The 12,427-nt window shown below is 39.9% G+C and overlaps 1 protein-coding gene across 2 annotated transcripts; it reads left to right on the top strand.

The window, feature by feature from the left end:
* The first annotated feature begins 4,967 nt into the window (after positions 1 to 4,967).
* LOC128527809 (lipoamide acyltransferase component of branched-chain alpha-keto acid dehydrogenase complex, mitochondrial-like) lies at positions 4,968 to 12,427 on the top strand. 2 transcript variants are annotated; one of them, XM_053500533.1, is made up of 11 exons: positions 4,968 to 5,202; positions 6,620 to 6,743; positions 6,920 to 6,995; positions 7,128 to 7,309; positions 7,442 to 7,566; positions 7,741 to 7,966; positions 8,073 to 8,239; positions 9,627 to 9,704; positions 9,786 to 9,977; positions 11,171 to 11,242; positions 12,121 to 12,427. In XM_053500533.1, exons 1-11 carry the CDS (start codon positions 5,143 to 5,145, stop codon positions 12,286 to 12,288), a joined length of 1,470 nt encoding a protein of 489 aa, XP_053356508.1. In that variant the 5' UTR covers positions 4,968 to 5,142; the 3' UTR covers positions 12,289 to 12,427. The 2 variants fall into 2 exon arrangements, with proteins under 2 accessions (XP_053356508.1, XP_053356423.1); XM_053500448.1 differs by lacking the exon at positions 4,968 to 5,202 and having other exon boundaries at positions 6,514 to 6,743.

The following is a 12,427-nucleotide window of genomic DNA, read 5'->3' as shown; positions in this document are numbered from 1 at the left end:
GGCTAAAGGTTTAAGCTAAAGCTTCTTCAGGTCCTTTCACACAGCTAAATGTGTTCACGTCACATTTATGACTTAAATATGTTTTTAAATAAAAAAATAAATAAATGTACAAATGTATTTTTATTACATTTAAGCAAAAATTAATGCCATATTCTGCACACCACTGAGGTAAGATGTGTGTGTGGACCATCAGAGGAGTTCAGTGATTTCCCACAGCCTGGACACGTCACATTTAGCCGTCACATTGAGGCATGACCGGGTTTTTTTTGGAAACATCCAGTTGTGCTGAGCTTAAGATGTAGAGTGTCCTGACAGTAGAGAATACGGTACCCTGACTGTGGTACATACAGAATAATGAAGCTGTAAAGAGTATAAAAAGTGTAGAGTACTCTGAACTCAGAGCATACAGCACTCAAAACGTAGCACTGAATTAGGAGCATACGGTACACTGAACTTACAACATATAGTACCCTGACATTGCGGCATATACAGGTAGTACCTTGAACCTGAAGCATACAATACACTGTAGCCTAAACCTGAAAACTATTGCCCCTGAACTTGGATCATGCGGTACTCTGAACTTGTAGCATACAATACACTGAGCTTGGAAAATAATGTACCCTGAACCTGACGCATACAGTACCCTGAGATTGGGGTATGAATATTCCCATAAACCATTAATCATACAATACACTGATCTTGGAGCATCGGGTACCCTAAACCTTAAGTATACCGCACACTGAGCCTGGAGCATAAGGTACCCTGAACCTGCAGCATAATACAGTATATTACTGAGACTGGGGCATACGGTACTCTGAACCTGGATCATACAATACCTTGAACCTGAAGAATACAGTACCCTGAATGTGGAGCCTATATTACAGAGACTGGGGCATATGTTACCCTCAACCAGGAAAATACTGTACCATGAGATTTGGGCATATGGTCTCTTCAACCTGGAGCATACGTTAACCTAAGATTGGGGCATATGCTACCCTGAACCTGAAGCATACAGTATCCTAAGCATGAGGCATACCGTATTGTAAGCTTGAAAAATGGGGACCCTCAACCTGAAGCATGCGGTACCCTAAACAATGAGCATGCAGTACTCTGATCTTTGAACATACAGTAGCCTGAGAGTGGAACATATTGTTAGAGCAAACAATATCCTGATCCTGGAGCATATGATACCCCACATGAGAAACCTACAGTACCATGAGCTTGGGACGTACAGTACCTTAGGCAAGGAACACACCATGGTCACGTGTCAGTTCGCTAATGTGATCAACGTTCTTTCTTGCCTCAGAATTGTTCATAATCCTCAAACACATCAGGTGTAGCCTTCAGAGTCTTTTATTGTTTCTAGCACGAATGATTTTAATTGATTCCTTATAATGCATGCAGCTATGAAGGGGTCTGTCTTAATTATGAACTAAGATTGTTCCCCTTAAGTCTTACCTGCGATGTGTGTGATCCAGGCAGTTGAGGGCACTGTGGCAGGAGGCCTCCGCTTTACGCGCCAATGTCCCCCCCAGACTGGCAAACGGGACATGCCTTCATTGGGGTCAATGATAAGATGCTAATGAGGCCAAACTTGCACTCAAACTTAAGAATCCCTCAGGTCCTCGTCACAAACTTGCATTTTCCATTGAGAACTATGGAATCGGTCAGGAAGCTCGTCATCACCTTGAGTTATCCAAGTGGAGCATAGAAGAAGATTTGTCCACAAAGAAACACACACAAAAAAACTATAGGAACGTGCTCACCTGAGAACATGCCATGGAACAAGAGCAAGAGGCACTCGTGTTACAGACTCGGGTTACTCTTCGGCTTCCAAAAAAAAACCCAGCTCTTGTCCCGATGCGGCGTTCCGTTACGCTAGTTTCTCAGTCAGGACGTCACTCGTTTCCAGGCTTGATCTTGGACTTTATGAGGTCTGTTCTTTTAGCATTCATGAAAACAATTTATTTTTGTCTGAGAAGTGGTGTTACAGATCAGGTGCTCTGAGACAGCAAAAAGAAGGAACATTCGAGACGGTGACATTGTGAAGAACAGCGTCCAAATGAAGGACGGTGTCTAATAGCAGGGCAAGGTCTCTAATAAGGTTACGGGAGAGGTTATTAGCATGGCGTGGGGACATATGAGAAACTCCAGAGGGTGTGTTTATTTATGTCACAGGAGAAAGGATACGGAAGCTTAACAGACTCCTGATGTGTTTGATTTCATAATGTCACTGTTATTCATCCTCCGTGCTCTTCGTCATCTACAGTATGCCTGTTTCTCTGCATTACACATTAATCTATATTATTCTATAATCCATTAAAAAAAACCTGAAAATCCATGTGATCCTTTAAACCAGTCATCTTGATGTGATGTACATATGCATACAGAGTAAATTATTACATGGCCATTATTTACTACTTTTTACTACTATATCATTCACTCACTCTCACTCACTAGAGCCTCGGGGACCTGGAGCCTGTCCCAGGAGGCAGGGTACACCCTGGACAGGGTGCCAATCTATCGCAGGGCACACACACACACATACACACACTCATACACACTACAGGCAATTTGGGAATGCCAAATAGCTTAACCTGCATATCTTTGCACTGTGGGAGAAAAACCCGGAGTACCCAGAGGAAACCCACCAAGCACAGGGAGAACATGCAAACTCTGCAAACATGCTATTAATAATGCTTTTATATTTAATTAAACTTCTGTATTTACAGTACACATAGACATTACTATTAATCCCTACAAGCCAAACAGTTAGATTTTTTAACCACATGTTGGGACAATACACTCACTCATCATCTACACCGCTTTCAGGGTCATGAGGGCTGGAGTTTATCCCAGGAGACTTAGGGCACAATGCGGGGTACGCCAGGGATGAGGTGCCAGCCTATTGCAGGGCACACACCTGTTTATTCACACGCTATGGGGAATTAGCCTAATCTGCATGTCTTTAGACTGTGGGAGGAAACTGGAGTACCTGGAGGAAACCCACTAAGAACAAGAACTCCACACACACAGGCCTGAGGCGGGAATCGAACCCTAGACCCTGGAGGTGCAAGGTGACAATGCCAACCACTTAGCCACCGTGCCACCCGGCGCAATACACTTGTCGACAGAAAAAGCGAATATATACATTTTTTTTGATACATTATATCAAAATTATACTATAAAAGATTCTGTGATTGTGTTTGTTTAGGTGTTTGTTTGTTTTTTGTTTTTTTGATTGTATAAAAAAATCTATGATCCTGGCACTTTTGAAAGTATAAAAAACTGAGCAATCTGATTGGCTGCACTGAGGAGGTGTGGGCGTGTCATCAGAGTAGAACAGTATACTGTAGAAATTTTACTGTTTCAAGATGCAACGATGAAGGTCAGATAAAGCTCCATTCAGGTGACAATAGTTTCACCAGAAGATTAATTTCATGAAGCTCCATTGTCCTGACATCTAGTGGGCCAATTTTGTATAGCAAATAGATTTTATCATTGCATATATTTATCATACAGTATATAATCAGTATTATGATATGGTATTGTAATCATAATTTATGACAGACTTAAAATCTTCGCATAAAATTGCAAAATACATGATGACATTCCCTTTCCATTTGTCCAGTGATCTTCATCTAGTGATCTCTGACTGAGAAACAATTTCAAATTGTATAATGTAGAGTATTTCAAAAACTCTTTTTGTTTAACAGTAACAACAATGACTAAAGTCTAAAACTGAACGCCACAGGATGCCATTAATACCAGTGGCAATCAAACTCTATAACTCTTCCCCCTTCATTTGTGAGCTGTCATGACAGCATAATTGATAGAGCTTTATAATGCCCTGATACATTGTGCAATATTAGTATTACAGTAATAATATCACATGCAAAACCAATAATTATGCACTATTATAAATATCATGTGCAGTATATTGCACATTATATATATATTGAGCATGATTTTCATAATAGTGCATAATTAGTGGATAAAGCAATATATATATATTGCACATGATTTTTATATATAGCACATGATTTATATATATATATATATATATATATATATATATACAGTGGTGTGAAAAACTATTTGCCCCCTTCCTGATTTCTTATTCTTTTGCATGTTTGTCACACTTAAATGTTTCTGCTCATCAAAAACCGTTAACTATAAGTCAAAGATAACATAATTGAACACAAAATGCAGTTTTTAAATAAAGGTTTACGTTATTAAGGGAGAAAAAAAACTCCAAATCTACATGACCCTGTGTGAAAAAGTGATTGCCCTCTAAACCTAATAACTGGTTGGGCCACCCTTAGCAGCAATAACTGCAATCAAGCGTTTGTGATAACTTGCATATATATATATAGTTTTATCGCTAATTATGCACTAACAAAATATGATTTTCATAATAGTGCATAATTATTGGCCCGGTGTGCAATATCAATATCACTATTATTACTCTCTATATGCAATATCAAAAATTATGTGCACTATATATTCTGTGTGCAATAATATACATGTACAATTCATTTTTTTTTGTTAGGTTTTATATATAATTTTTCTATTTATATCTGTTTTTTTGACATTATAGTACATTGTATTTTCTTTTCTTTTCTTCTCTAATTTATATAAAAAAGTTATATATTGATATATAGGACAATATTATGATAATATTATGATATGAATAATATTACATTTAGTAAAATATACACTATTATAACATTTATTTATTTTCCTGAAGAGCGTGTCTTGATTAGTTTTGGCTGCAATTGAAATCCATGGTGCATATAACTACAATTTCTAAAAAAAAAAAAAAAACATGTTACAGTACATTATTATTATAGTAATAACTGACCTATTGGGAGAAATTACTTTAAAACTATCAGAAGTCCTTCTCTTTCATGTCTTGAGCCGCGGGGGCCGCACAGAACGCTGATTGGTCAGTTCGACAGTGACGTCATCGTTCACGTCACACTCAGGGGAACGCCACAGGCCTGGACGCGAGGCTTAATTAGAAACAATGTATTATTATTATTATTACTTTAAACAGTTTTAACGCAGATGAATTTATACTGCGTGCTTTTTTTACGAGTTGATCTGCTTTCGTCGTAGAAGGTCGTAGAGGAAACTAAGATGGCGGCGGTGACGACAATGCGGCGCTGCTTCAGGATCCTGAGACATCTGGTACAACGGGTTTAAACACAAACTGTGGAAAGTTATTATTATTATTATTATTATTATAACAGCTTTTTATGCACGTATGGCTTTGCACGTAAGATCGGTTTCCGAGGAGTTGATAAGTGTACTTTTACTTTTATTTATTTATTTTAAACATGCACGCTTGGAGAAGTTTGCAATGTCGCTAGGTGTTCCAATAAAATAATTATAATGGCCTGTAATAAAAAAACAACAACTAATTCATAAAAACCCTGTGTGCACTGGGACATTCGCGTGACCTGTCCTGCTTGTTCCATACGGCGCCAGTTGTGCCAGGGGTTAACGGTTCATATGAACCACTCAGAGTCGATTCCTGTGAATCTTCGGTCATTTACTAACGTTTTTCGGTTTAGTTAACCAAGTTCATTCAGTCACACCAGTAGTTTCTACTCTTTGTATACCTGACGTCTTTCGTATGTTGTGATTGTTTGGGGGGGAACTGCGTTTGTAACATAGGGAGTCGATTCAGAAAAAGAGTCGAATCGATTCGTTTAGAAGGAGTCGGTTCATGCTTAAATGGAATCAGTGCAAATGAGGTGGGAAAAAGAAGCTTTGACAGAAAACGAGAATGATGTTAGTCTTAAGTGATGGGAAGTTTGGATTATTTTTATTTAGTACATTTCGCTTTTTTGATAAGAAAAAAAATTAAATGCTACATTTTCAATAAACAGACCCACAACACGTCTACATACACAAACTTCGGCCATAGTTCCATTAAGGAAAATATTCCAGTGCAGCTGAGGACATATTATGATAAACAGAATGAGCAGCTCATCTCTTATATCTTTTGGTCTGAATTATTCGTTCTTTAGTCACGTGACTCTCATAGACGCTGTGCATTACACAGAAAACGGTTCTTCTCATGAGTCTCCTAGTCCGAGTACTGCATAGTAATGCACTGCATAGCATTTATGATGATGACTTGGATTCTACCCCAGTTATCTCACTCACTCATTGTCTACACACCTTTACCCTGTGTTCATGGTCATGGTTTTATCCCAGGAGACTCAGGGCATGAGGTGTATTTGTGTGTGGGATTGTACACCCTGGACGGGGTGCCGATCCCACACACACACACACACACACACATACACTACGGGCAATTTGGTAACGTCAGTAAGGTTAATCTGCATGTTTTTTGGACTGTGAGAGGAAACTGGAATACCTTGAGGAAACCCACCAAGCATGGGGAGAACATACCTGGGGCGGGAATCGAACCCGCACCCTGGAGGCGCAAGACAACCGTGCTAACCACAACAAAAGCCAACGTGCCACTTCAACCCCAGTTATCCATTAGCTAGTAGACAAAATTTCAATGCTGTTCATTTTAGATGTTTTATGGTGTCCAAATTATCTTACTAAAATAACACTGAACAAACTTTCTCTGTCACAGCCTCAGTTGTCATCCCGCCACTGCAGACCTTGTGCCAGGCTATGGACCGCAGAACCTGATCATGTCCTACATCACCCTCAAGCATTAGTTTTACAGCAACAGAGAGGATTTAGACAAAGCAATGGTATTTAGCTTTACTTGACATATCTAAAAAAAATACAATTTTTTTTACTCCTGTAAAGGAATGTGAATTGAGTCTGGAGAAACTAAGCTAAACCGAAACATCTGTGTTAAGATATAAGATATAAGACATATAGAGCTGACTTGCTCTATATTATATATATTGTTTGTTTTTTAAAGTGGCTTCAGGACAAGTTGTCCAGTTCAAGTTGTCGGATATTGGCGAGGGTATCATGGAGGTGACGGTCAAAGAGTGGTGCGTAGCAAGATGATTAAGACCACCAATCCTGATGTGTATTATTATTATTATTATTATTATTATTATTGCAGTCCTAAATCTGTTATACCACCCTAGCTGTGGTCACTTCTCACCCGTCTTTGTGTGAAGGTATGTAAAGGAGGGCGATAAGGTTTCCCAGTTTGACAGCATCTGCGAGGTCCAAAGCGACAAAGCCTCCGTCACTATTACAAGCCGATACGACGGGATCATAAGGAAGCTTCACTACGACGTGGACTCCATCGCCTTCGTCGGATTGCCTCTCGTAGACATCGAGACAGACAAGCAACAAGGTACCCGGTTCTCTCACGAATTGAACATATGACCTTGAGTGTGATTATTTCAGGTCAGTCCCAACGCCACTTTGATTTTGAATGTCCCAGTGCTCCTCCAGTCAAAGGCCGATGTTTTCTTCTGTCCTCCAGATGGCAGTCATGAGGAGGACGTCGTTGAGACCCCTGCAGTATCGAGTGAACATGCACACCAGGAGATTAAAGGGCATAAAACTCTGGCTACACCTGCAGTGCGACGACTTGCCATAGAGAACAATGTATGTGGAGGACTGTAAGCGTGTCAAATACAATTAAATGGTTTAACAGATGATTGTTAACATGGTTAACAGACCTAATGTAGCATCTTGGCATCTGGTAGAACATCTGTACCCTCAAAGACTTTGAAGTTGGATAACTTGCTTGAAGTTCTTGCTTTTTAACTTGTGTGTCAGGTTAAGCTGAGTGAGGTTGTGGGGACAGGAATAGACGGCCGTATCCTAAAAGAAGACATCCTCAACTTCCTGGCCAAGCAGACGGGTGCTATTCTTCCTTACGACGATGTGAAGGTGCCAACGGTGCCAGCTGCTCCTGCGAAGGCCGAAAAACCAGCCCCAAGTCATACACACACTATCCCCCGACCCGTTTTTACTGGGAAAGACAGGACCGAGCCACTCAACGGTGACGTCAACCGATACTGTACAACAATAATATTTTGGGTTTATGATGGAGTTGGCGCTTGGAGCTAGTGCGTCTATAACCCTCCCCTTTGTCTTTACGATGGCAGGTTTCCAAAAAGCCATGGTAAAGACAATGACGGCCGCTTTGAAGATCCCTCACTTCGGTTACTGCGACGAGGTGGACCTCACCGAGCTGGTGCGATTACGCTCGGAACTGAAAGGTCTTGCTGAATCTCGTGGAGTCAAACTTAGCTACATGCCCTTCTTCATTAAGGTATGACTAACTTAACAATTGTCGCCTTAAATCTACCTGTTTCTGACTAAAACTTCAAATAAATGTGAACGGATGGATAGATTTGTATATGGATAGATCAGTGACAGATGGATGGATTGGTTCATTGAGAAACGGTGGAATAAACTGATTGGAATTATGGACATGAAATAGGTGGATGGATAGACAGATGAATGGATTAATGACTACATAGAAAATGCATGTATTGGTGGATAAATGGATCGAGGGATGAATGTATGAGTATGAATGATAAATGGTCTGGTAGAATGATATCAGGTAGATGGATGGTTCGATGGGTGAACAAGTGGATGGGAGCTTCATGTGTTGATTGATGGAGGCCTAAGTGGATGGCTGCAGTATCAGTCGATAGATAAGTGGGTGGATGAATCAATTGGGATAAGGATGAATAGACGGAAAATGAGGTAAATGATGAACAGGTAGATGGTTGGCTGGTTGTGTGTATGAATTGAGTAGTAGATGGATCCATAAATGGTTGAATGGATACATAGAGCAGAGACTGGGTGAATGAATTGATGGATGGACTTGTAGGTGTGTATATATATTGAGGTAGATGAATAAGTTTATGGGGCTTAATATATGAATTAGTAGATGGATTTTGTATTGGTGGATGGATAGATAGACTGGTGAATGGATGGGGAGATGAATAAATGAACAGTTGGATAGTTACATGAAAGGGCTGGAAAAGGAATTAAACAGGTAGATGGAGGGATTGATGGATAAATGGGTGAATGTATATGCAGAGGAGAGGCTGGCTTGCTGGATTGATGGATGGATTGAAAGGTCTGTGGATGTATTAATGTAGATGAATGTTTAGATGGTGCTTGTTGTGTGGATTTTTTGATTAATGGGATATTGGCAGATGAATGCATATATCAAAGCACAGATTGATAGACTGGTGAATAAACAGGAATCGTTAAACAGGTGGATAGACTGGGAATTGCAGGATGGATGGAAAAATAGGTGAGCAAATATATAGAGAAGAGTCTGACAGGGTGGATTGATGGATGGACCATTAGATCTATGGATGGGTAGATGGATACGCGTTTAGCTTGGTAGCTTCATGGGGGGATTGATCGGATAAATGGATTGTTGAATGGATAAATAGGTTGATGCATGAGTAGTTGACTGACTTGATGTGTAAATGGATCAGTTAATAATTGGACAGGTAGATGAATTGGCAGAAATGGTATACTGATGAATTGGGGATTTTAGATGTGTGAATATATGGCTAGTTTAATGGGATGGATGGTACCAGTTTATCCTGGAACTTGTCTGAATAAGCGAGTCAGTTTGCTGAGTGATGTTGAGATTTGTTCGTCCTAATGACTTTAAACTCTGCTGATTTTAGGCCGCGTCTCTCGGCCTGCTGCAGTTTCCCGTCCTCAATGCCTCGGTCGATGAAAGCTGTCAGAACATCACCTACAAGGTGAGCTCAGGGAACTCCGTCATTTCTTAGATTTCTTGCAAAAAATGACAATTTTTAAAAATTTTCTGTTCTTGTGTGCAGGCGTCCCATAACATCGGTCTGGCCATGGACACTCCGCAGGGTCTGCTGGTGCCCAACGTGAAAGGCGTGCAGGCTCTGAGCGTGTTTGAAATCGCAGCCGAGCTGAACCGACTGCAGGCGCTGGGTTCGGGCGGCCAGCTGGGCACGGCCGACCTGACGGGGGGCACGTTCACCCTCTCCAACATCGGCTCGGTGAGCTTACACAGGCTCGAAGCAGACTTTCGAGGGGTCTGGGGTTAGGAAAAAGCTGCTGATTCGATAAGACGAGCAAATGAGATTGTGGTTTCTGAGATTGAAACATTTTTAAAAATCAAAATAGGATTTAGGATAAATCGAATCCCGAATAGTTCTGGGACGAATTTACCATGCGAGAACCTGACGACCCAATTATAAACAGTGCTTTCGCATCTTTGAAACGGAAGGCAGTATTTAAAACGGAAGCTGTCATGCTTTTATTGTACCTTCTAAACCTGATTTACGCTCAGTTTCAGAATTATTGGCACCCTTGCAAAAATATAATGTTTTGTAATATGGTTAATCAGTGCAAAAATCGTTGTGAAAATATGAACGGAATCTACCTTTTAATTGAGGTTTATTTATGAAAAATAAGAAATATATTGAAAAAAGAAATACTTTTTATACTTTTACCAAAAAATATTTTTCATCAGCAGGTTTCAACGTAAATGTTTTTAAATAATCATGTAAACACTAATTGATAATGTGATTATTTCGATCCTTTTATCAGGTAAATCAGTTACTGACCAGAAGATGGCGCTGTATCCTGAAAAAATTTGTGTATTGTGTTCTAATGAGTCTAACGTAACTTACAGCAAATTGGCTTTATTTGTTTATAAATGCGAACAAACATTAAATCTATTTCTGATTAATCTTAAATCCAAAAATCAGGATCATTCTTAATGGCCAAAAGGGAAACCAGCGTGTCTTTAGCTGCCATGTTGAGCGCAGCCAGGCTTGTGTGATAAGCCCCACACTGGGTTTAGTTGACCTTGAAAAGCTCGCAGCGAGCTGAGTCAGCGCTGCCCGAATCAGCCTTGAGGAAAGGATCCGTCACGACCGTGATTGTAATCTGACGGAGCATCGGATGATCTGTGGCCTGATTAAGGAGGAAAAAGAACAGAAAAGCTTAATTTTGTAATAAAAAAACAAAACGGAGTAGGAATAATTTGATACCATCCTCTCATGTGTAGTAAAGGATAAAAAGCTGCACCAGGTGAGCGCAAAGAACCTCAGTGTGTCCGAGTCGTCTTTAATAAAAGGGATTTTAAAGGATCAAGCCACGTTACCTACAGCACCGGTTCGTGAGCAGTGTCTTTAATGATGAGTGATGTCATGTCTGTGGTTTGTTTGTGTTGGTGACGTTTCAGATCGGCGGGACCTACGCCAAGCCCGTCCTCCTGCCTCCTGAGGTGGCCATCGGAGCGCTGGGGAAGATCCAGGTGAGTTTCAGCAGGTTTTAATTAAAGGTAATTCCCGGTCTTTCACGTCCATCACAGCACTAATTAAATGAATTCTTTAATTAAATGTAAAAAAGAAAAAAAAAAAACAGTTGTATTGGAACTTTTTAAATAAATGGTTAAATAATGTAGAAGAGCTGCCAGCTATAATGCTCCCTCAAAAAAAATCTAATGAAATTAATATCAAATAAATCCAATTTAAATAATATAAATGCAACCATCTGTGTTTTTTCCAAAGAAAATATTTCCTTTTTTTTTGTTTCATCTGTAAAAAAGTGCAGTTAATTATAGTATTTTATAACATCTGTTTGTCATGAGGTTAGATAATTTTGTTCACACATGGCATTTAAACACATAAATGTTAAATATTTTTAGTAAAAATTTGTTTTATGGAACTTTTATACACTCCTGGTCAAAAATGAGTGGTCATTAGAAATGAAAAAGTAAGACTACAATTTGTGTATAAAAAAATTAATGTGAGTTTCAGCAGCTCTGGAATATAAATTTCAGCTAAAGACCCAGCTGAAGTTCTGATCTCCTTATATTATATATAAATAAGCATGATGGAGCCACTCATTTTCAATCAAGTTCAAAACCTGTAAGGTTTACAAGAGCTCAAGTTAGTAAAAGGATCTAATACGGCATTAGGTGATAGTGTGTATTAATGTGGATTTATAATGGAATGAAATGGTCCCGTTCAAAATTGTGAGCAAAAAAATGAACACAACATGAGGGTTAAATGTGTTTTGATGTTCTCTTTGATGGTTCTCCTTTTGTACATCTTCCTCGTCCCTCATTTGTTCCCTTGGCCATTTCTAATTCCCCACCTTTCTCACTTCACTCCTTCATCTCGTCCTCAGATCCTGCCGAGTTTCGACGCCGATGGTAATCTCGTCAAAGCCCACGTGATGAGTGTGAGCTGGTCGGCCGATCATCGCATCATCGACGGCGCCACCATGTCCCGCTTCTCCAACCTGTGGCGTTCGTACCTGGAACGACCCTCCTCCATGCTGCTAGACCTCAAATGATGAGAGGTCCTCTCCGTAGAGTCCGCACAAACTGGCGCTTCAACACTACACCGTGCCTTCATGCAACTTTGATCTTCTAGCTTTCCCTTGACTGAACTCAGACGCATGTGTGAATATCTTAATAAAATTGCTTTAACCA

This window comes from Clarias gariepinus, chromosome 1 (genome assembly GCF_024256425.1).
Source record: "Clarias gariepinus isolate MV-2021 ecotype Netherlands chromosome 1, CGAR_prim_01v2, whole genome shotgun sequence".
Taxonomy (NCBI): Eukaryota; Metazoa; Chordata; class Actinopteri; order Siluriformes; family Clariidae; genus Clarias; species Clarias gariepinus.
Note: the sequence above shows the minus strand (reverse complement) of the source record. Positions and strands in the feature narration are given on the sequence as shown.

Excerpts from the sequence above, each read along its gene's own strand:
- LOC128527809 (XM_053500448.1), top strand. The coding sequence starts at position 6,542 with ATGCTGTTCATTTTAGATGTTTTATGGTGTCCAAATTATCTTACTAAA. Across the intron at positions 6,996-7,127 it reads GAGGTGACGGTCAAAGAGTG|GTATGTAAAGGAGGGCGATA; the intron begins GTGCGTAGCAAG and ends CTTTGTGTGAAG. Across the intron at positions 7,310-7,441 it reads CGAGACAGACAAGCAACAAG|ATGGCAGTCATGAGGAGGAC; the intron begins GTACCCGGTTCT and ends TCTGTCCTCCAG.